Genomic DNA, 25,540 nt, shown 5'->3' with positions numbered 1-25,540 from the left:
GCATTGCAGGGAGTGCTATAGATGTTGATTCAGGCAGGCCCATGTAGACTCTATATGTGAGCTGAGCCTCACAGTATTCCTTACTCGCCCACTGGAAAGCTTCCTTTATCGTATGAAGGATGTCTCCAAAAGAAAAGTCCTCTAGAGATAGGTTCATAGGTAGGTACTAGACTATCTGCCCGAAGGCGTTTATAAGCCTAGCCAGAATGTGTTGGCTTTCGCCGCCCCCTTAGATTAGTTCCCTGTGCCTCTGTCCAGCAGAGCCACTGAAGTGATAACTGGGGTAAACTTTCCGTTTCCCATCCACTCGTCAAGGTTTCTCTTGAAGAGGGTTAGCGAGGAGCTCTGCATAATGTAGATTGGAGTCTTGTTCCATTGCATGGGAAGTCTCTGGGACAGGAATCTGTCCCTCAAGCACGTCCTATTTATTGCTGTGGTGAGGTTTAGATCCCTGGAGCTTGTGGCTCGAGGGGATATGGTTTTCTTTAGGTGGAGCATGCCCATCAATTCTGGGTTGGACATGGCCTTGTATGTCAGGCAGAGATCCCCTCTGAGTAGGCGGTATGCAACCGAGTACAGCTTGAGTTTCTTCAGTCGAGCTGCATAGGGCATCTGCTTGAGGCCAGTGATCCTCTTGGTGATACTTCTGTGGTCAGTTGTTGCAGATGAAGCAGAGGAATGGTTGCCCTTACTGTCTGAGTCAGAGATATCAGTAGACGGGATCAGACAAGGTCATCTGACTTTGAATTATGGGTATCAGTGTCCTCAGGAGGAGTTTCTACCCTCCCCTTTTTAGAAGGGGTCCAATACAATGGTATAATTACTAGGTCTGGCCTTTTCTGTTTCAAGAAAGGCCAAACCACCTCAGCCAATTCAATTAAAATATCAGTAGAAAGTCAGGAAGTGAATGGGGCTAAGGCATTCCTCCATCTTGCCTGAGGCAAGCTGGCGGGTACCAGTTTGTCCTTCTATGCTTTGTGTCAAATGTGTTTGGGAACAGCAGCCTTGAAGGGTTCAGGTTGTGGGTGGGGAACTCAGACCTCAGTGCACTCTCAGGGAACCTCCGTGCAAACAAGTACTCTAGGGACCCCACCTTGCCCTTCAGTAATAACAATTTGAGCCTCTAAAGCTGAGGGGTATTCAGTCACAGCAGTCATGATAAATGTGTCACTCAAGGAGGATATGAGAGACACTGATGGTATAACATTGAGCACAGCAGTCATACCAGAGGCCTCTACACAGACCAACTTCAATGTAGGGAACTGCGAAAACGCCTCACCCCACCCAGAGTTGCTGGATCCAGGGAAGTCAGAATCATCAAACAGGTCATCCTTGGTCTCCCAAAGCTTCTCCTTTTGTCTCTTATCAGAAAGCTTCTTGTTTGGTGAAAGTTTCCTGGTGGTCTTAGCTGAGTCTTTGACAGCATGGAACCAGGCACATACTCTTTTCTTGACTATGAACTCCTGCAGAGACTGATGCCTACTCTGGATTATCTTCTGGGGTGAAGTAGGCATAATACAGATCAACTTGTGTTCTGGGCTTAGGTAAGGGGTAAACACCTGCTGTGAAAGTCCTTGTGAGGAACCTATATCCTGCGCACAATGTAATGAATTAGTTTGACCACAGCCTTAGAATCAGAACTGTAGTCAGTATCAGACATTCAGTTAAGTCAATAGCAACAAAAACATTAAAAAAAACTGTCTTGTCTGGCTCTTGAAAGCAGGCCAATCCACAGACTCAGAGCATGGCAAAAACATATGGCTACACACAGCTGCAGAGTAAGAAAGATCTGAAGGCAGCATCAGCTGACACACCTTTTGCACCACCAATGTCCTTGGGTCCCTGAGCTTCAGCTAAAGCTGTTGTAAGTTGTAAGTGGGGCTGGCCAGTCAGACTACCTGCATGAAGGATATCCAAAATGAAGGACTGCAACAGTGAATATGAAGATGAACAGGAGGCATTCTTGCACACAGTCCCTACTGCTCTAATGTATATATCTTACTTAGCTAGTTCTCTTTTTTCCTTTCCTCTTCTGACGCAACATTTGTGTTCCAAACTTCACCTGTTTTTTTTTCTAACTACCTCCTTTTGGATACAACATTCCTGTATGCCAGTGCATTGCCAAGGAATAGGAATACAGACTCTTGGAGTACAGTCCTAACCTTAACATTTCTTCACCACTGCTATCTACAAGTACAGTGGATTGCTACACCCCTGTTGTGCTGCTTGTTTATCCCTTGTCCTTGAACAGGACACCACTCCTGTATTCTTACAGTAGTGTTCCCCTTGCAGCCGTGCGCGGCATCCTCCTTGTAACATTTCCCTGTCAGCGTCTGTACATGCTCTTAAGTTTCCATACGCCCACAGGAGATACGTAGTTTGCAGGCTAAATGCAAATAAGCAGTGCGTGTTAGTGAATCCTATTACGTATCTGTATGCATATTGTGGGACATCTGAGGCAGCAGCAGCAGTGCAGTGCTATGGGAGTCACTTCATTTGTGTCACTGCAGACTGGCATTTGTAGCTCCATACTGGTGCAGTGCTGGACCCGGCCTGCAAGCTAAAATACTGTTGTTGGGTGTATGCATCTTCTCCCAGCTGGCAGGCAGATTCCACAGCACTGCTCTGACTTTTCTGGAACTTGGTTAATCATGTACTTGGCCTTTCAGGTTAGTGCAGTATACAGCCACATTTTGCTTAGGGAGACTAGTGTGGTTTCAACATTCAGCTATCAGGAGTCTTAGAAAATAACCCATCATCCAGAAAGCAGTAAGTGTTTTATCAGTAACTGCATACCCAACGTAATGTAAACAAAATTTTATTTCAAATTAAAACAAAGTACTACAACACTGTTATTCCCAAAAATGAACATGTATTATAATTGGATCATCAGTACAAAAAAGCTTATTCTTTAAGTATTTACCACATTCGCTTCTCATACTTCACTGTAATCGTATATTCACTTAATCCTCAGTGTTATTGTTTGAGAACTGTGTTATAATTGGGTCTCCATTCATAACCAAGTTGTTACACATTCGAGGAATGGATGTCAGGAGAATTACATCAAGAGAGCAGTGAATCGAAATTTAAGAGTGAATTTTGACAACCACTTTGAGAAGTTATACAAGGCTAAAGTGGACAGATAGGATCACAATTCTTTGTTGGACCTAGAGCTTTACCTGTTTCAAATGCTACCAGTTACAAAGGGCAGACACAGAGGAAAACAAACTGTAGGAATGCTGAATGTGTTACAGTTTTGAAACCTGTACCAGACAAAGTATTATCGCACATTTATTTGTAGCACTGGAGCTACAGCTGTTCCACTGCACTACAAAATGGAGAGAGAAAAATCTGTTGGAATGTGAAGTGATTCTGCTGTAACATACTTGACTGCACTGAGAAAGAGTTGTTATATTCGAAAGCTTAGCACTGTGTTGCGTTAACTGTTTTTGTTGTATGATGGTCGGCTCCTCGGTTTTGTATACTGGACAAAGGGGAAATTGATGAGTTTGGTCCGAAGGATGAGGAATTACCCCCTGAAAAGGGGGGATTTCCTCACACTGACATCTGTAACCTTGACAAATGATCTTAAGATTCCATTTGTCTGAAACTATCTGTTGCCAAAGACAGACATGGCAATTCAGACTTTCTAGAAGGGAAAAGGGACTGGCATGGTGGGATGAGGGACAAAGTTCCTTAAGTAGTCTTTCTGACTTTTTTTTTTTGTTTTGAGGCATTCCTGTCTTCATTTTGGAACCCCTTTGCCATTGCTTCTTAAATGTCTGTTTACTAACTTTTTCCTAAGACTGTTTATATTATTTCTTGCCAAAACTGGAGAGAGAATCTCTTGGAAATGTTGGAAAAGGAGGGCTGAAAAAATTGAGAGATTCCCTCTATCATCTTACCCCTCATATCACATTGTTGACAGCTCCTGCAGTAGAGGGACTAAAATGTAAATCTCTATCCAAAGGGGAATTTAAAATGTCATTTTTCATATCTTCTAGGTGGTTCTGAGAATGCAGCCAAGCAAACCTCCTTAAAACAGTACCAGTGGCTACAGCCGTAGAAGAAGTATCAACAGAGTCATATACACACACTGCAAACAATGAGTTTTGACCTGTGAAATGGAAAAAAGTAAACAGTTAAAAGCAGATTTTTCCTCACAAGAAGAAACTGCAGACAATACATTTCTTATACTTGCACAATTAGAATAAACTTTAACACATGAGCCTGACGATTCAAAATACCGAAAATTAAAGTTGCAGAAGCATACACTTTTTCCCATGCTTATCAATTATTCTCCCATTCCTGTCAGAAAGTGTAGGATTCAAATTAACTAAGTGCTTAGCAGCAGTTGGATTAACGAATGCTAAAGCTGCTGGGTCAGGTTTGGGATGAATGTATAAGATGTAAAAGACTGCCTCTCAGGAAAATTATAGGCAGTGGCACACACATCCTTCAATGATAACAACACTAGAGGAATGGGTAAAGATATTGGAAATTCCATTTGCAACAGCTCATAGTACTTTCTGAGGGGCTGAGAAACCCCAGTATTCTCCCACTGAAAATTTACCCCAATTCCCTTTCCAAGGACTGACAAGAGTGGCTCCCCCTTGCCCAATGAGGGGGCCCCAGCAGCCACAGAGGACAAGGCTAACCCTCAGTCAGTAACAGCTGAAGGTGCTACACCAGAGGGATCCAGGGGTAAAAGATGAGTGGTCTGAGGAACCACCCCCTGCCACAGCAGACTCACCAACCTGCAGCTCTGGCAAACTGCTAGCTTGCTGTGGTGCTAAAGACTGTTTGATTAACTTCTTTTTTTTGTGGCTGGAAGAAAGACCAGCTGTGGGACCAGTAGTTTGTTCCATGGTGAAACTGAAAATGGTGCTTTTTTTCCCAGGGAAACAAAGTAGCACAAGCTGGTAAAAATTTAAAGTCCCAAAGATTCACTTTTTCCCAGTAAAAACTCAGTAAAAAGCACTTTAATATAATTTACAGTCCCAAAAAGTAAAATAAATGCAGTTTCTCTACAGAAATAAATGGTTATACAATGTTTAAAACAACTTTTAAACTAAACTAACAGGAAAAAAGTGCACTCATGTTTAAAAGTACAGTTAATTCTCATGAAAGTCTGTTAAACAAATTCCAAGCTAAAAAACAACTTTTTTAACCAGAAAAGTACATTTAAACAATAAATTAAAAATTCAGAAGGCTTTACTCCATGTGGAACTTATTTGTTCAACAATGGAACAGCAAAAGCCGAACTTCAATCCTTGAAAGCACACAGAGAACTGCTCTCTTCAGTGGCAGGAAAGCTCTGTAGGGCTTGTGCTCTAACCTGTGTTTTTTATTTAATTCAGCTAGAGCTGCCTAATGGGTTGAGCATGTGGAAAGAGCCATGCAGCTTTGCAAGCTGGTTGACTGTTACATCCTTGGCAGCATATAACCCATACAGCTCATGTTACTGCAGCAGTGAACAATATGATGAACTTAAACAACTTCATACATTAAAAACATAGGACCTGCAAGATGAGTATCATTATTATGCTGGGCTCCTGGAGGGTATGAACTCATACATGCCATACATATATGCAAGTGTTTATACAGACAGACACAAAAACAGACACACACACACACACACACACACACACACACACACACACACACACACACACACACACACACGTATTTATGACTACACAAACGCCAAAGAATAAGCACAGTGACGGGATTATGGGTCCAGCAGCTAAGTCCTACTACTTTGAACACAGACTTGTTACTCATTTTGTAGGTTTATGGTAACATACCTTTATTTGGCCTCCAGAGTCGATCCATCCCATGCCTCATTAACACTATCCTTGCCAGTTCTGTAAAAGATTCTGTGATGTTGAAGTTGCACAGTGGGCTAACTTCAAAGAACGTCATACCAAGACGCTCAGCATACACTTGGGCTTGTTCAGTTGACACCTGCCTCTTAAAAGCAAGGTGAAGGCGATTCCCCACTAGGATTTTAGGCACACCTGGAGCATGCTGAAAGAAGAGAAAAAAACATGTCAGCTATAAGTCCTTCCCCTAGCTGATAAGAAGGAGTCTTTGAATCTTATTTTATACTATCTGATGGACTACGGCAAACTACATGGGTGATGAGAACTTAACTACCGAATAGTACAAAAAATTCATGATTTATGTTACAGCAGTACCAGCAACAAATATAAATCTTCAACATTTTCCACTGGTTTTCTACAGCAAACATCAGCACCCACTTCTGTATTGTCGGGTCAGTGAGAGAAGAACATCAGTGGAAGGTGGGACCCATATATCTTAGGCTACTGCAACAGTGATCTATACGTTGAACATCTAGTATTAAAATAACAGTTTAAGTATAACAGACTATTCAGACTCATCCATTAAGACTGTGGAATATTCATTCATTTTTGATAGTCACTTTGTCCTAGTTAGGACTGCAGAGGAGCCACAGCCTATCCAGCAAGTAAAATGTGTAACATATGAAACTAATACTGGACAGAATATATGTGTGTGTGTGTGTGTGTGTGTGTGTGTGTGTGTGTGTGTGTGTGTGTGTGTGTGTGTGTGTGTGTGTATAGAGGCAGACACACACCTGTGTTCAGTTGGACAAGCAATATTTTAAGACATTAATATGTCTTTTTGATATGGGAGAAAAATGTAGCCCCTGATGAAACCCAACACAGACACAGGAAGGACGTACAGATTCAGCAGAGATGGCAGACCAGCTACAAACTGAAAAACAGAACAAGAGCTGTGAGGCACAATACTTACTGCACCACTGTGCAGCCAAATTGAGAAAACAATGCTTTGTTAACATGCACCATTTCTCTGAGATACACTGACTCTACACAAACTACAATACTACACAATCAGCTATATGATGTACAGGTTTAAGCCCTGATTAACCCAAGCATCCTGGGTTCACTTTGTGGCCCAAATGCTGAAGAAGACAGCCAGTGAAGTAAGGACTGATGAGGTGGTGCCCGCTCACCTCTCTCTCTCGTGGTTGTGGGTGGGGAGGGATTTGTTGGCATATGCCTAAAGTGCAGAGCCTGTTCTGAATCCCTGGTGAAACTAGGGATCAACAGAAGCATTAGCCTTTGGGTGGGGGCAGAACAAACTATGGCAGCATCACTTGTGACAGTAGGAGACGTGCTCTTGCAGAAATACACTACATGCTAACCTAAGGGCATCAGCAGACATGCACAAAGGGGAAAATGATAGGGTTAAAAGAAATCCCCCATGGATGACGGCACTATTCCTGTCACCTGACCACCAGCCCACTTGGACAGTGAAATGACTGTAGGGCTGTTTGTGCTGGATGGAAGGAAGGAAGGAAGCTGTTAGCAGTGCATGCATGCATAAAGAACGCTTGACAGTCATGGTGATCAGAAGTAAAATGTGTGACCCCCAAAAAACAAGTAAATAAAATACAAAGCATTTCTCTCTTTGAAATGCTCAAAACTATTGCCAAGTTGCTTTCAAAAACTTCTTCTGTTAGAAGCATTAACCCTACATTTAGAACTGTTTTATTTCCAGAAAGGGATTAATAAAACACTAGCTTCAAACTGTCTGCTATAGTGAATGAATACAGATGTCGCTCTTCTGCTTTCTTTTCTCTTTCTTACAGTGAAATAAGCAGTGTACCGGTACTGCTTTTCATAGTATTGTAAGGTGCATTATGTAGTATAAAAATAGCAATCTTTTACTAGAGTTCATAGCAGAACAATATTCATTATGCAGAATAAATGCCTTTATTAGTCTATGTACTCCTACTGTACAAAGCATGATAACCTATTGCTAACTTTGCAATGATTAATTCTGTAACTGCTTTTGTATCTTTGATTGTACTGCTGCTTTCTTAATGCAAATTATGGTGCTACCAACTTCTTATATCACTTGTATACTTTTTTATCTGTTTGTAAACCCTGGGGTAAGACTGACAATGGTCCACTTGGATCACTGCTCTACCCCATCAACAAACGCATAAATAAATAAATAAATAAATACATACATACATACAATACATACATACTGATGATGTACATTTAGAAAGAGAACTGGAATAACCTAAAAATGTCAGAAAGTGAAGTGCCACACTTGGTTTGGAGTGGAGCCTATGAAGCATTTATTTTATTTATTTATTTTATTTTACATTTGTTGACCGGGATAGTCCGACTGGATATATGTCCATTTTCATTGGAAGCCCGGGGAAAAAAGCTCAAAGATAATAACACACATTGAACATTTAGTAAATGCTAATTTCAAGCAGATTACAGTCATAAGTAATACCAGCATTTAGCACATATAGTATTAACTTAGTATAAAACACTTTACAAAACATAACATTATTTTCAAAGTTATATATACATAACATCACATTCAGGTTTAAGACACATTGAGCAGTAGTTATACAATTGACCCTTCCTGAAATGGAGTGGCAGAAAAACGTTAGAAGTAGTTGAAGGTAAGGCACCTACGAAATAGAGAGGTCACTAGTCGAGGTTAGTGCAAGGACATAACCAATGAGTTTTGAAGTATTTCTTGAGTTTGTTTTTGAATTGAGTTAGAAAAGGTTCTAGGGTCAAGTCAGCTGGGAGTCTGTTCCATGCTTTTCCAACAGAGTTGGCAGAGAGTCCCCAGCTGAGTAGTTGGATTTGTATGTTTGAACTAGGAGTCTAGTGGATGATCTCAGTGGCCGGGTGCTGGTGTAGGGGCTGATAATATTTTTTTAGTGCAGGTGTATTTTATGATTGGTAAAGGACTTTATGTGCCACTATTAGCTGGTTGAACTGCAGCAGGCTTGGCAGTTCAAGCCATCCTAGGAGATTTAGGCTGTGACAGTGGTGTGCCCGGTAGGCTTTGCCAGTAGCAAATCTGGCAATGTGGTTACAGCAGGATGATAGTTTATTAAGATCTGTTTTGTTTAAGTTGGAGAATAGAGGTGAGGCGTAGAGAAGAGTTGATAGTAGATGGGAATGGGCAATTGCAGTTCTAGCAAGTGGGGTAAGGAAAGGTTTGATTCTGTAAAGACAGCCAAGTTTTTTATTAATGGTTTTGATAGTTTGATTGATATGCGCATCAAACTTCAGGGTGTTATCAACTACGACACCCAGTAGTTTAGTTTGGGCTTCTGGGGAGATAATAGTGCCACTGTTAGCAGTTATGTTGAAGGATGGCAGGGGGGTCCTGCATGTGGGGGAGAAAAGGAGCAGCTTAATTTTGTTGGGGTTTAGGATTAGCTGTTGATTGGATTTTCTACTGTAATGAAAGTATTTTGGGTTAATGTGAATAAAGTAGCTGTTGAGGTGTCAGAACAAATCAAGTTGGAGTCATCCGCATATTGAATGCAGGTAGCATCTGGGATGACTGAACAAAGGTCATTGATAAAGATGGAGAAAAGAAGGGGTCCTAGTATCGAGCCCTGGGGGACTCCTAATGTGATGGGTAGGTGAGATGATAGCATGTCCTGCCATAGGACTGCCTGTTGCCTGCCCTGCAGGTAGGATTGAAACCACTGCAGTGCATGGTTGTTTAAGTAGAAGGCCTTCAAGGTATTTATAAGCATTTTGTTGTCAACCATGTCAAAAGCCTTGGATAGATCTAGAAAGAGTGCTGAGGATAGTTTGGTATTATTGCGGTTGTGGTTAATGACGTTAGAGAAAGAGGAGGGCAGAAGTAGTATTGTGGTGTGGCTTAAAGCCATGCTGAAAGTTGGACAACAGTTTGTTCTGTGTGAGGTAGTGCATGATCTACATGTGTACACACTTCTCCATAATTTTAGCTAGCGGTGACAGAATAGCTATGGGTCTAAAGTTTGACAGTTCAGTGGAACTGCGTCCTTTATGGAGGGGTATGACATGGGAGATTTTCCATATAGTGGGTACAGTAGCTTCAGATATAGCTCTGTTAACCAAGATTGAGATAGGGTATGCTATGGTGCAACAGCCTTTTGCAGATAGTCTGCTGGGAGGAGGTCGGCAGCCAGGGTGATGGGTCTTAGTTTCTTAAATACGGCATGAATAAGTTGAGTAGGAACAGGTTGGAAGGTAAAGTATGTTTGGGTACTGGGTGTGGCTGCATTAGAATTAGAGCCACTGGAAGAAAGTTGGATGGCTAGAGACTGGATAGTCTCTGTGAAGAAGCTGTTGAAGTTATTAGCAATGTCTACTGGGGATTTTTGTTGGGAAGCTGAGGGGGGTGGAGTAGCGGTTTGGCCTGGGTGGAGTAGTTTGTTTATTCCTGCCCAGAACTTTTGAGGTTTGTTTTGGTGTTTTTGCAGTAGATGGTAGTAGTGGTTCTTTTTGTCTAAGGTTATGGATTTTTTGGTGTCACTCCTTAGCTGTCTGAATCTTAGTTGATCAAGTGGGGCTTTTGTTTTTTGGTAGGTGGCCCATGCTTTGTTTCTGAGTGAAAGTTTGGTTTTGGTATCTTTAGAAAGCCATGGTGCAAAATTAACTTTGGTTCTAACAGAGTGGCTGGGAGCATGGGAGTTAAGAATAGCAAGGAATTTGGTGTTAAAGTAAGTTTTGATACCACCTTAGACATAAAAGATGGGTTTGCTCTAAGGGTGACCCAGTTACTGTGGAAGACAGTGAAAGATTCTCTACACATGAGGGGTTGTAGTTCAGAAACTTCCCTAGCTGATGTAATGGCTATAAGAAAAGTGGTCTACCAGGTGAGCATTTTCAGACAGGCAGTGGTGATGGGTTCTCAAAGGGGTGCAAGGTTAGTTTTTTCTAACACATAATTTAGATTCCATGCTGGAACAGGGCTCCTACTGAGTGGTCTCAAGTGAAGCAGCCCTTTTAGAGATAGTTTCATGTGTGGGTGCAAGAAGATAGGTGGGGTACTGTCCAAGGCAAGCTGATATGACAGATGCATGTATCTTAATAATGGAATAGGAAAGCCCTTTTCTGAGGCCTGATAGGTACCACAAGGGTGAGTTAATGTCTGCCTGAGAGTGCTTTTGCTGTGACAAGAGGTGGAAAATCTTTTCCATTTTGCAAGGTATGATTTACTAGTATTAGCCTTCCTCACCTTCCTTAGAATGGAAAGCACATTCTTGGGATAAGCTACATTGCTTAATGTCAAAACCCTATCCTCCAGGCTGTTAACCTCAGGGTGGCTAGGTGGAGATAGAAGACAAATCCCTTGACTTGGCAGAGAGATCTACTTCCTAATGTAGGGTGAGGAATCTTCCCTTGCTGAGTATCAGGAGGAGAGAAAACCAGTGTTGTCTCGGCTAGAAGGGGGCTCAGAAGGATAACATTGTGTCTGTCTACCTGCCTGATTTTTGTCAGTACTCTAAGGATCAGGGGTAAGGGCAGGAATACATACAGGAACCAATTCATCCATGTGACTGATACATCTGTTTTCCAAGATCCTGTCTGTTGTGTTTAGGAGCAGAACTTCTGTAGTTGCTTGTTGTGGTGAGAGAAGAAGAGGTCTATTGAGGGTATCCACCACTGTATGGATAGATCCAGGAAGACCTCTTTCTTCAGCATCCATTCACTGGGATCTTGAAGATCCTTGCTTACAGTATCTATCAGGGTCTTGTTCTGATCTGGAATATAACAAGCTATGAGGGTCAGCCCTATTTCTTGAGCCAGCATCCAAATTTTCCAGGAAAGGCTTCACAAAGGGTAAGACCAAGTTCTCCTTTGCTTGTTTATATACCACATCACTGTGGTGTGGTCTGTCCAGACTTGCAGGGACCCTGGGCTTAAGTTTTGTTGAAAAGTTTTTATGGCCAGATAGACTGCTAGTAGCTCCTTCTGATTTATATGCAATTTTCTCTGCTGTGCGGACCAAATACCCTGCACCTTCAGTGGACCCCCATCTTGTGTCTGGACTGTCAGTGATGATGGTCTTGTCTTCTTCTGGTAAAGTGAAATGTGTCCCTGGGTTCCTTTGTACGGTGTTCTTTCACCATAGGAGTTCCTTTTTCAAGCACAGACAAAGTACAGAAGGGCTGCCAAGGGTTAGGAATCCTGTTCCCAAACATTTTTCAGAACCGTTGTAGTTTCCACATGTGTAACTTTGCAATTAGGATCATGCAAATGCAGAATAACGTGTAACCCTGTATCCTCAGGAATTCTTCTGCAGTGATGAGTTGCTTTGGAAAAAAAAAACTAGTCAGACAGCCTGTCAACGCAATCTTGTCTTGGAAAATGGATGTCTTTCTGTTGAACTGAATCTATTAGGGCTCCCAGAAAGAGGATCCTTGTTTGAGGAAGAGTTTGAGATTTTTGAAGATGTAAGGTGAGACCTGCCTTCTGAAAGCAGTCTATGGTGATATGTAAGGTATCTAGGGTCTCTGATGTGGATCTTCCCTAGAGGAGGCACTCATCTAAGCAGGGGTAAATATGAACCCCTACAGTTCTGAAAAGTGCTATCAGAGGAGCTACACATTTTGTGAAAACTCTGGGAGCAGCAGATAGTCCAAATTGTAAAGAACAAAACTGGAAGTGGGAACCTGTTGCTACAAAGTCTAAGTACTTTCTGTGACGGTCTGCTATGGGTACAAGGAAGTAAGCATATTTTAGGTCTAGAGCTGCATCTTTGGAAGATCACGGGCAGTAGTTTTTTCATCATAAGCATTCTGAATTTTGAGATATTGAGAAACTTTGTTTAGCTTTTAGATATCCAAGAGGTGGCTCCAGGTTCCATCTTTTCCTGGAATTAGAAACATCTTTGAGTAGAGGTCTTTTCCTTCTTGTCCTGGAATGACAGGCAAGATGGATCCTTGGTGAAGGAGCTCTCTGAGGATAGGAAGTAAAAGGCTTTCTTTCTGTTTTGGTGGTTTCAGTGTGCCCACGAAGGGTGGTATTTCTCTGAAATGCATATAGTACCCCTATTCTATGATGCTGAGGACCCTGGTCACTGGTGATGGTTTTCCACTGGTTTAGGATGAAGGAAAGTCTTCCTGACAGAAGTTTGGAGGGGTGTGGTAAGGGAGGCCAGGGTAGAACATAGTCACAGTTGTTCCCTGTGCTGGGCGGGCACTTTGCAGCCCCCTGCTCTGTGTGACTGTTCTGGCTGCCATCCCCTAGATTGTCTTAGTCTTTTGCCATGCACAGGCCTCCTCTTATCTTGTTTAGGTAGAAAGGGCCATTGTTTAGAGATGTAATTCCTACTGTACCTTGGAGTCAGAAACAGGTAAAATTCTACCACAGTTTTAATTTGCTTTCCTTTTATATCTAGTTTTGAAAACTCATTCAGCTAGAGGATCAAAAAGAAATTCCCTGTGTAATGAAAGCATCCAGCTGTTCAGCCTTTACCTGATCTGACAGGGGCTGGGTCTTAAGTCATGCATGTCTGCGGATGACAGAACCTGTGGCAACTGCTCTGCAAGAGGCATCTAAGGAGTCATAGCTACATTTTAGGGAGTGTCTGGAGACTTGTAAAGCTTCTCCGACTATCTCCTGATTTCCTTAGATAAGGCTCTATCCGCAACAGTGTCTACCTTAGCTACAATTTTATTTTGAAGAGATTCAAGGTACTTTAGCATATGGAATTGACAATTTAAAGCTCTCACTGCCAGAGTGGTGGAGGTATAAGCTTTCTTCCTAAATCTGTCTAATAATCCACTTTCTCTGTCATTAGGCAGGGGATGTCTTGTTGGTCCTTCAGGCATACCTTTTGTGGATTTACAGAAGGGTCATCTTTAAGGTTTTTGGAGAGGTGCTTGTGAGATTCAGGTACTGTGTAAAACCTGTTTGGCTTCCTAGCAACAGGAGGTAGAGAATCATCAGGGTGTAAAACAATGTCTTCAAGGCATCATCCAATACAACGTGTACAGGAGGAATAACCAGTGCTCTGGGTGAAGGCAAGCTTAGCAGTTCACCATAGTGGGTCTGAGCCTGTGAAAACTGCTTACCTTCCCAACTGAAAGCCTCCTTCATTCTAAGCAAGCAGAAGAGGGGGTGTCATTTGAGTCTGAGTAAGTTTGTGGTGGCAAGTGGTCAGAGTAAAACAATTCCTCCTCATCCTCAGCACTAGTGGAATTTTCTTCATCCTGAAAAGCTACTTCCCTGCTTCTTTTAGATGGAAAAGCCAAAAAAGGTGGAAGCATGAGAGGAGACTCTAGATTTCATGAAGGCAATAAACTCACGTGCTATTTTAAGGAGGTCTTGGACACTGGTCTGAGAAGAAGTGGATGAAGACGATGGTGAAGAAAAATAAGTGGTTTATCTCTGTTTGGGTGTACATTTTAAGGGGTGACTGGAGGATGTAGTTACCTGACTGCAACTTAGGTTGTAGCTTTAGCTGTCAAGGAAGGCAGGGAGTCTCCCTTGAGACACATCTGCAAAACAATTTGCATCAGAACTACTGGACTGAAAGACCTAAATTTTGCTTGCAGTGTTAAAATGACATGTTGGACAAACAGACATATTTCTAAGAGAATTCTCATTCTCTGGAACAGGGTCCCCATCCACATGAAGCAGAGTTCCTCCCTTTCTCTATTTAAGTGCAACTTGGACCAGTAGATAGGTAATTGGAAATTCACCCTTGTCTGGTGTCTATGTCTCTGATGAACAGAGGCAGTCAGTAAATCACCTCCTATATAAATCAAATTTGTGGGTGACATTTGGGTTACATGGCTAGGTTTATAAGGGCTCTAGTGGTTGCTAGCCTAGTATACACCTATGGACCTATGAGACCCACAGCACGGACATTGGAGGCTGAGGCCCAATGAGTGACCCCAGACTTGATAGATGTGTGTGCCCTGGTATCATTTGTAGGTAGACCAGAATCCTGAGGGGTTGTGCCAGAGAGTTCAGGTATAGGAGTTGCCAGAGCAGGGGACTGCTAAGTCTCCTTACCCAGGTCATCGCTCAACTTAACAGCTGTAGATGCAGCTTTCTTGATAAGGTCAGGGTCCTTGACCTTTTAATCTTTCCATTTTTATTTTCTGGAATGATGCTAACAGATGCTGGAGTGTGCGTATTCCCTGTAGTAGCAGTGGATTGTGACACCACCTGGTAAGCTAAAGTGGACGACACCATATGAACAGCTAGTACCTTGGTCCTACATTTTAAAGTTTTTGCACAGAATTTCAAACTGTCAAAACAATTGGACACATCATGCTTGAGGCCCCAAACAGAATGCATAAAACGAGTGCAAATTTTCATACTGGATTTGCTTCCCATTTTTGAACAGTAAATTAACAGAGGAATTTCACCAACATGTTACTTACCCGACTGGACGAAGAAAGTTCTCTAGAAAAACGAGCTAAAAAGAACTGAAAAAGGCATGAACAGAAAAGAACTGAAAATGTAAGGGACAGACACCCTTCTTACACCCTCACATCCAGATGTCGGTCTTCAGATGTCTGTCAGGTAAGAATGATGTAAAGACTCTGGAAATTGGGATGGTCATGGGCTTCTGCAGAGAAGGAATACCCAAGAATCAGTACTGCAACATTGACTAAGAAGAACATTAAGTAAAACAGTTCTGCAATTAATGAACTGCAAGTCAACCTGAAACGCTGATTCAAAAGGAGCAAAGGCCAGTTTTTCTGTAACAAAACAGAGATCCCAAGGAGGAGGAATTTGCTTGCAAGGGAGTCTCATGTGCAACACTCCTTTCAAAAATGTTTGACCACGAACATATAAGAAAGAGGGGGATTCACAGGCAGACAATCTGAGATGGCTGCAAGATGTACCTTGATGGAAGCATATGAGAAGCTGTCTTTCAGCGGCTTACAAAAATATTTTGACTACCAGAGAAGCTATTTCCCTTTTGGGACCCATGTGACCACAAGGCACCAGTCAGACAATCTCTTCCATTTGCCAACATAAGACTTTCTAGTAGCAGGTTTTCTTGCCTATTTTAGCACCTGTTGCAAGTCCTCATAAAAAATAGATTAAAAGGTATTAAAATGTAATAATCTAGGACATTAGTTGTAGTTCACTGATGTTGGAGTGCATCAAACCCCCCTTCTGCTGTAGGAACAGATCAGTTAACGAAGAAGCTTGTGGTAATTTCCCTTGGCCAATTCCATAAGTAGGGAGAATTAATTTTGTCCGAGTCAAAAGGGGGTCACCACAACGACTTTTTTTTGTAATTCTTTCTGAATCTTTAGAAGTATCTTGGAAATCATTAGAAAGCATAAAGGAATATTCATGACTAAGGGAATGACAGAGCATTTATTCTACATGCTTGACAGTAAGGATGTTTATCAGAAAGTATTTTATATTACATCAAATTTTTAGACGACATCTTTGTTTTATTTAAAGGAGATGAAGTAAAAGCAACAGAACTAGTTCAAAGATTAAATTCTTCAACAGACTTTTTACAGTTTACATACAGCTTTAACACTGATGCCATTTCGTATTTGGACATCTGGTTAGTTAAAAATAAAGAGTTACGATCTTATACAGCAAAAATCTTTAGAAAACCAACTTATTTTAACACTTTTCTGCATTTTTCAAGCTGCCATCCCTTCCACCAAAAGAGGTCCATAGTCAAAGGGCAGTTGGTAAGAGCTTCACGTATTTCAACTTTGAATACGGACTTCTTTGAGGAATGTGATTTTTTGAAAAATATGTTTAAGCATCGAGGTTATCCAGAAGATCTTTTAGAATCTCTGACAGAAGAAGTTAAATGTAAAAGAGAAACATCTTTACTGAAACCTATGTTAGCAGTCAAATCACCGTCTAATAACAGTGTAACTTCTTTAGACTTAGAATTAAATGTACCACTCATTGAACATTCACCTCGAAGAGAACAACATTTTAAATGTAGCTTTATAACAACTTTCAATGTTCAAAGTAGTTATATTGTCAGAACTCTACATAAAAACTGGGACTTATTTAAAATTAACCATGATTTTTTTGAATGTCTTGGCACTAAACCATCTATAGTATTCAAGACAGGAAGTAATCTAAAAGCACTTCTTGAAAGACGTCAATTAATAGTGCCTAGATTTACAGGTACATTAAAGTGTGAAAATTGTAACTACTGTAAATTCATAGGCACTACTAACTCATTTGAGATTGACGGACATAAATATAAGGTGAAATCTAAATTTAATTGTAATACCAAGTTCATTGTTTACTTAGCTAGATGTGTAGTGTGCCCAGCATTTTATGTGGGCAAAACGGAACGTAGATTCCGTGAGAGAATTTATGAACATATTTATGCTAGAAATCATATTATACCATGACCCCCCCAAAACGTGCACGCTGATTGGCCAGCGTGCCCGTTGAAAATCGAGTTATACTAATGGAAAAAGGTCTGGTCGCCCGGACGTTTTTCCATTAGTATAACTCGGTTTTTAAAACACTGTCTTGCTATGTTAAATGGGTTTAACATAGCGAGACAGCTTTAAAATAAGCAACGGAGATCTCCATTGCTTATTTTAAAGCTGTCTCGCTATGTTAAACCCATTTAACATAGTGAGACAGTGTTTTAAAACGGAGAAAGCAAGATCTCCGTTGCTTTTAGTAGCTATGTTAAATGAGTTTAACATAGCGAGACAGTTTTAAAATAAGTAACGGACATCTCCGTTTCTTATTTTATTGCTGTCTCGCTATGTTAAACCCATTTAACATAGCGAACACTAAAAAGCAACGGAGATCTTGCTTTCTCCGTTTGCTCACAGCTCTGATGTACCGCGGGCGCACAGTACATCAGAACTGCCGCGGATGCCAGACATCTGCGGAAGGGAAGCAAACAGGCATTATACTATGCCATTATTTAAGAAAAGTAATAGTTTCTTTTCTTAAATAATGTCATGGTATAATAGCAATGACCCACTTCTGGGTGTGGGTAATGCTGTATTTACCCACGGCTGGCTTTGTTTGGTCCCTCGGGCTCCGCCCTCGGGACCAAACCACGCCAACCGTGGGTAACTCCAGCATTACCCACACCCAGGCGTAGGTTATTGCTATAATAAAACTGATAATGCTTTAGCAAAACATGCTCACTTGAATCCCCAGCATCAGTTCAAATTCATGGTTATAGACCAGTTTGTGAAGGATAATAGGGGTAGTCCAGCTTCTTTCAAACTAGAGGAACTGGAACTATTGTGGCAGCTAAAATTAAATGCATTTAGCTTTCCAGGTCTGAATGAATCATGCTCAATCATGAGCATATTAAAGCTCAAAAGCTTGCAAAGATAGTCGTTCATTTAAAACACAGTACACAAGAGTGTACTTATTTTAAACCCTATTTTTGAGTGTAATTTTGTTTAGTTTATATTTTTATTTTAAAATAGTTTTAATATAGTGTGTATTCATTTGATTATGGGTTAAAGTAGGATTACAGTACTTTCACTTTAAGATCTTGGTTCAAGTTTGAGTACATGTTGTTGAACTAATTGATTTCAGTAAATTTCCCGCACTTTTTTCAGCTGTTGAATACTTAAACAAGGGATACTTTTATGTTATTGTATCTTCTGAAGAAGTCTGTGTACAACCAGACGAAAAGCGCTTTAAGTATTTGTAACTGTTGTTTATAAAATAAATCGGAGTAGCAGTCTTTAAAACCGCCTGATCGTTTTTTGTTTTTACCAGTCTGTGCAGATCTAGTGTTTAATAGTAAGGATGTTTCAAACAGAATTTTTCTAGTTGTCTGTTTTGTAAGGAAGAGACTAGATCTACTTAAGGTGTTCCCCATCTTTAGATCAAGTTCTGCAACATATCTGTATTGAGTTTCCACTTATGAGGGTCTGTCCACCACAGTATTTTGCTCTGACGGAATGTAGGCAACCTGAAGAGTCAGAGAATGCTGAAGTGCCAATTCCCAAGCCATCACTTCCAACTGGCAAAGAGGGTATGACCTTGTACCCCCTTGTTTGTTGAGATACCATATCAATGTGGTGTGGTCTGTAACTATCTGTAAAGAGCCTGGAGCTCACAGATAGTGCAGAGTTTTAATGCCGGAATCACTGCTAGCACTTTGTTGATGTTTATGTACTTTAGCCTACCTGAAGAGTCCTGCAGACCTTGCACTTATACTCACATGGAAATTGCACCCCAAACATAATCTGCAGAGTCCATATGGACAGACTGAACTGGGGTTGGAAGAGAGAAATACAGTCCTGGATTGAGTGCCATTTGATCCCTCCACCACTGTAATTTTCACCTTACAACCTTCCAGCATGGGAATCTGAAAGCACAAGGGGGTGTAAGTGATGGAGCAAAGAATTTTTTTACGTATGATTTGATTTTTCTCATGTGTAATGTGGCAAGTGGTATCTTGAGGATTGTAGATGCCATGAGGGCTAGAATCCTCAGAAATTCTCTTGCAGGGACTAAGAAAAGCTCACAAAGATCTACTGGCAAATCGGAAGGAAGGCCTTTTGCCTGAATGTATCTATCAGACACCCAAAAAGAAATTTTAATGAAAGGGTGTGACACAAGACTTTTGAGGTTTCAAGTGAAATCCCAGATGTGACAAGAGGTTGGGCACCTTTGTTAAGGACTCCAAACATTTGGGAGAAGACTCTGTGCCAACACATAAGCTGTCTACATAAGGAAAAATGTGGACACCCTGCAATCTACAGGGAACCACTATTAGGCTAGAAACTTTGTGAACACTAGAGGTGCAGCAGAGAGCCCAAAGGGTAATGCACAGAACTGATAATGTGACCCAGATACAGCAAATCTTAGCTATTTCCTGAAATTGGGAGCAATGTGCATGTGATGGTAAGCATCTCTGAGATAGAATAGTTGTGTAAAAGCGTACCACAATGACAGATGTCTTTCTCTTCCATGTTTCAGTATTCTTAACCTTTGGGGTTATCCTCCGCTCTTATACCTGAACGTTTGTCTAGTATCCAAAAGTTTTAGTCACTGAGAGGTACGTGGGACATCTGATGATGGCTGCAGGGAGCGTGGGCCATAAAAGTTACATCTGCATGTACCTTCCCCAGAAGTGAATGCCCCAGTTGGACCCCAGTCCCAGGATATATATATACGGGTCAACTTCAGTAGACCAAACTTTTACTTACCTGACATGGAAGTTTCCCAGACGAAAGCACCAATAACTTCAGAAGACCGACATCTGGAACACCGACTCCACACGCAAGGTAAGTAACCACTTGGCCATCCTATTGAACTTTGCCCCTTAACCCAAGTAGTAGTGCGATCTTGGGGTTAGTATAGTTAGTTTGGGAGGTGTGGGGGTCAAAACCCCCCACACCTGTGGGTTTAGTTTAGTTTTGCTAATTGTTTTTGTTTAGGATGGCCAAGCGGTTACTTACCTGGCATGCGGTGTCAGTGTTCCGGATGTATGTCTTCTGTCTTTGTCGTTGCTTTCGTCTAGGACATGTGAGTGTTGGGTAAATAAAAGTTTGGTCTACTGAAGTAGACCCATATATATATATATATATATATATATATATATATATATATATATGTATATATATGTGTGTGTGTGTGTGTGTGTATGTATATATGTATGTGTGTGTGTGTGTGTGTGTGTGTGTGTATGTATAGATATATATATATATATATGTGTGTGTGTGTGTGTGTGTGTGTATATAAAGGGCATAGAAGTGTGGGATAGAATACTGCAACATGGAAGAGAAGGACATTTGTGGTTATGGTAAGATTTTATACAACTATTCTATGTCCTTCTTTTCCCATGTTGCAGTATTCTTAACCTTTGGGTGAGTGCCAAAGCTCAAAGGGAAGAATTGCAGGGTGGTTTGGAACTGTTTTCCAAGAATCCATGCAGGACTGCCCTAGTAAAACCTGCTCTAGATCTGGAAATGTGGTCCAGTTTGTAGCATTTGGTGAAGATATGGACAGATGCCCAACTAGCTGCCTCTAGAATGGAAGCAGTGTCCAGCCCTTTGAAGAAGGCTTCAGATGAGGTCTTGGCTCTAGTGGAGTGGGTTTTAGTTTTAAAGTTTAGATGTTTGCCATGACAGGTGTAACAAAAGGAGATGGCCTTGGAAATCCAGGCAGAAATGGTCTGTTTTGTCACTGCTTTCCCCAGAGTTCTGGGGTGAAAAGAGACAAACAATTGCTCTGATCTCTTAAGGGGCATGGTCTTGTCTAGGCAGAATCTTAGTTGCTTGTGAACATCAAGGGAATGCAGGACTCTCTCACTGCCATTCTGGGGATGTGGAAAAAAGGTGGGGAGGTGAATACATTGGTTCAGGGACAGTTCACTGACCACCTTAGGCATGACGGACAGGCTAGTTCTTAGGGTCACTCTATCCTTGTGGAAGAGTAAAAAAGGTGGAGTGTCCATGAGGGCTTGGAGCTTGGACACTCTCCTGGCTGATGTCAGGGCTACCAAAAGACAGTTTTCCAATTGCAATATTTTAGAGAATCAGTAGCTGCTGCTTCAAAATGGGCAGCGGTGAGCTTCTCTAAAACGTAGTTCGGGTCCCATGGCGATGGAGCTGGTCTCCTGGGGGCCTGAGATGCAGTACTCCCTTTAGGAATAACTTCACTGAAAGTTGGGAGGCAAGAGGAAGGTCAAGAGGCAGACAAGCAGAAATAACAGCCAAGTGAGCCTTAACAGAAGAACATGCCAGCCCTGCCTGCAACAATTCAACCAGGTAGGACAGCACTAAGGGGGCCTCTCCTTGAAATGGGTCAAGTTATAAACATTCTGTTTTGTGTAAGACCTGCCTTCTGGAGACAATGAAGCAGCAAATTCTTCCACACTATAGGCGCATTTTAGCATAACCTTCCACATATAGGCCTGACAATTCAAGATCCTAAAGGCTAACATAGTAGAAGCAAACAGTCTGTCACCTTGTTTGTCTAACTACTTGCTCTCTTTATCAGAAGGTACTGGGTTACAGGAAGCCAAAGATTTCTTGTTAGGTGTTGCTGCTGGGGTTACTGCAACAGGATCAGCTGACAGTTGAAATAAAACCACTTATAATCTGAATAGACCCTACACTTCTTTATCAACTTTCTTCAGAAATGCAGCCAGTCATGAGTCTTGCAGACAGCTTTAGATGTGTCTAGTACAGCTGGAAAATGTGAGGAATAGGTGTAGAATTAGGAACCTCATCCGCTAGCAGATCATAAAACCTTGACAGTTCTGAGGAAGCCCCTGTTTGCTCCCAAGCAAAAATATCGCTGAGTCTATCAACAGTTTCAGCAAAGGAAAAAAATAGGATTAACTTCAGGTTCACTATCTGAAGTGTCAAGAGTTTGTGTGATGGACTCCTGAGGAAAATCACCTCTGTTTCTGTCAGAATCCTTATCATATGAAAACACATACTGTCCTTTGGCAATACCTGCATTAAAACTGTGAAAAGTGAAACAGCCCCCAGAACTGACTGACTGCAAAATACTTTTAACCAAAGATACTTTTTTTCTAAGAATATCTCCACTGTGAGAGTGGTCAGGGGACAACCTACTATCCCTGGTGAGAGGGTGTGTCTAATCCTGATCTGTAGTGGCCAATTACAGCTACACCAGAGGGAGTCAAAGCAATAGGCAAGTGGGCTGTGGAACCGTCTTAGCCATGCCAAAGTCTCGAACCATAGGAGGAGGCAATAATTTTATTTGATTTTTTCTTTTTGACCAAATCTTATAGCTAACAGCTGAATGGGCATCACACATTATTGATAATTATGTATATTTATCAACTGTCAAGCCAGATATTTCCTCACATTCATTAAAACTTTGTATATAACTATATGATCTTTTTGGCATTATATCTATAGTCGCAATGTCTAACAATGTTTTATTCTCCTTGTTATTTTTATTACTATAAGTTCTACGTGACGTTATATATTTATATTTATAGTAGCTTTGTATAACACTGCTGTCTTGTCTTTGTTAATACGAATTACTTCTCTCTTTTGTTAATACATTGTACTTTTACTATGTAACTTTATGACTTGGAGCTTATCTCCCTGGGCCTCCACTGAAAAAGGACACATGTCCAGTTGGACTTTCCCAATAAACATATGTAAAATAAAATCAAATTTTTAGGTACAAGCGGAATGGTAAAAGCAAGACAGGGAATATTATCAATGTAGCCATAGAAGAAACCTGATTCTCGGTACACTGAGTAAAACTGGGAGAATGCAAGTATTCACTAGTAAAAACAACAGCACACTCCCCTTCCCCAGAGACCAAAACAATGTCCTAAGACTAGTAAACACTAGGAGCACACTGAAAATCATGTCACCAGAACTTAAACTTTTACTCATGAATATAATAGAATATTTATTACTTCAGAAATTAAAAAACTTTCTAATTCCATTAAAACAATAACAGTCACAAAGCACACATACATTCCAGCTGTAAAGCATGGCCCAAATACTTAACATTTTTCTAAAATCACAGTTTTCCACACAAATTTGTAAAATAAGCTAAGTAAAGAATGCAGAAGCATGTACAGAACTTCCCTTACAAAAGCCGGTATTCTTAAGGTGGTATACTGCTAACAGCTGTTTTTTAAATGTTTAGGTAGATCAGAAAAAATACCACAAATATTCAAAAAACAAATATTTATGAGAAGGAGTCCAAAAATGAGGTATTGTCTGTTCAGTCAATAGATTTAGAGCAACTGCTGTTCCTCTGGAGTCAGAGAGGTGGGAGGAAAATTCTGAAGATTTACCTCACTCTAGCTGCTTATATACTTCCCTCCAAAAAGGGAGCAACTATCAGCAGCCAGAGTGAGTGAGTGAGTGAGAGGGAGGGGTGTTACAGGCTTGCCAGGCTGGCTGTGTCCTTGGCAAAACACTAATCATAGTCTATTCTTTTTCCCCAGGCATCAAATCCGTTGTTTATGTCCAACGGCAACTGCTCTCTTTGGATCCCCTGCTTTAGGGTGTGAATCATCCTACATGAGATGATCCTCCCACATGGGATGAGCACACCCATTCCTTCCCTGTTGCTCCATCAATTGCCTAAGCCACTAACTGAACCCACGTCGGGTGGGCCATAATCAGAGCTTTAACCATCGATGCCACCAGAGTGGACATCAGTTTTGCCTTTCTATGTAATGTACTTTGCCTGATGAAACTGTAGTTTAAGTAAAATTATAACATTTTTATATGTTGGAGTCAATACTGTGTTGCAAATTATGTAAGGTGAGACTGAATCAGTGTATTAGTGAAATCTATTTACATCTGTTGATGACTCTGAAAATAGACTTCCTTGTTGTTTATGATATCTACTGGAGAAAGGTATCAGGTCACAACACCTGCTGCAGGAAGTTCTTCAAAAAAGTATTTAAAAAAGTTCATCAAAATAATTTGGGTTAAAATTTAGGCCAAGAAATCAGTGTGTTGTGTATTTCTCCTAAATATGCATCATTTTGTAACATACACAAATAAATGGTGTAAGAGGTGTTCTTCAGAGTTTATTTGGTATATTCTTCTGGCTCTCTATTGGAACGTCTGCACTTGAAATGCTTCATGCTGAAGCTCTGAAAAAAAAAACTGAAAACCTGGAGAAGAGAGAATCTGAAAAATTTCTCTTCTCCTTAAAACCTCTTTTTGTAGTGAGGGCAAGACCCCCCCCCCCCATAACTTACAAATACCAACTCTGAGGTCGCCATACCTCAGAGAAAAGGAAATATTGAGAGTGGTGGCATCTCGGACTTAGTATATCTAAGTCCGTTGTTTCAGTCACTCAGTCTCAGCATTTCAGGACTCACTCAAGCAGGTCCCGACATTTCAAATGGTTACCTACTCTTCTACACAATACAGTATCCAAGTGCCACGAATATAAATGTAGAAATCCCGTATGTACATAAATGCAGATATCCAGCACTCTTCCTCTTTTACGTTTAAATGCAGTGAAGACAACAATATGACAACTAACGGCAAGCCACTGCTTAAGACTGTGAATTTTATATTAAGCTTTTAAACAACAGTCCTTGCAAAATGTGCATAATGGGTTAGTAGTAATGTCATCAAACACAAACATTATCTAAATGCATGAGTCATCAAAAAGAGGGTTGACAATGATGTCTTCACAGTCCTAGCATAACTGAATTCCAGCATTATCAGTTTCCAATATGACATTACTTTGTGCTCTGAACTGGCATCATGGTACATGGTCAGAAGAAGTTTGCATTTACCATCAACAGATACTAACTTTAGTAGCACCTATACACTTTCTACAACTAAGCAAATACTGATCCTTAACTTTAGCTTTACAAGGAGCTCTTTATAAACATTTAGAATAGCATGCATGTAACCCCAGTGGGCTGAGACATGTGATTGGGGCAGACTTTATTTTTCATTTGGAATACCAAGAATTTGGTACTCTGGCTGATTTTCAGTTTTGGATAGTCTTGACCAGCAATCATTCTATAGTAAATGTCTGCTGATCAACCCTTCCTGAAATGTGGATATGCTTTGCCATCCTTTTGTGGAAGCTATCATTTCCTTCCATCGGGTGTGTCATCCTTCTTGGAACAGGACTATAGCTGGCTGTCATCATTTGGAAATTATTACACTTTACAATCTGGCTAGTTATCTTCTTTTAGTACTGCACTTGCCAATCATTTTTTGATGTGGTCATCAGTCCTGCTGCATTTAGTGGTCTAGTCGTTTACAGATCTGAGG

General features: G+C 41.0%; 1 protein-coding gene across 1 annotated transcript in view; it reads right to left on the bottom strand.

Moving 5' to 3' along the window:
• RAB40B (RAB40B, member RAS oncogene family) overlaps positions 1–25,540 on the bottom strand; it is an 868,249-nt gene that overhangs the window by 24,070 nt on the left and 818,639 nt on the right. Inside the window, exon 5 of the mRNA XM_044068125.1 lies at positions 5,808–6,030. Within this exon, the coding sequence (XP_043924060.1) occupies positions 5,808–6,030 (223 nt within the window). The remainder of the gene's footprint in view (positions 1–5,807; positions 6,031–25,540) is intronic.

This window comes from Protopterus annectens, chromosome 4.part0 (genome assembly GCF_019279795.1).
Source record: "Protopterus annectens isolate FY-2018-M chromosome 4.part0, PAN1.0, whole genome shotgun sequence".
NCBI classification, from domain to species: Eukaryota; Metazoa; Chordata; order Ceratodontiformes; family Protopteridae; genus Protopterus; species Protopterus annectens.
Note: the sequence above shows the minus strand (reverse complement) of the source record. Positions and strands in the feature narration are given on the sequence as shown.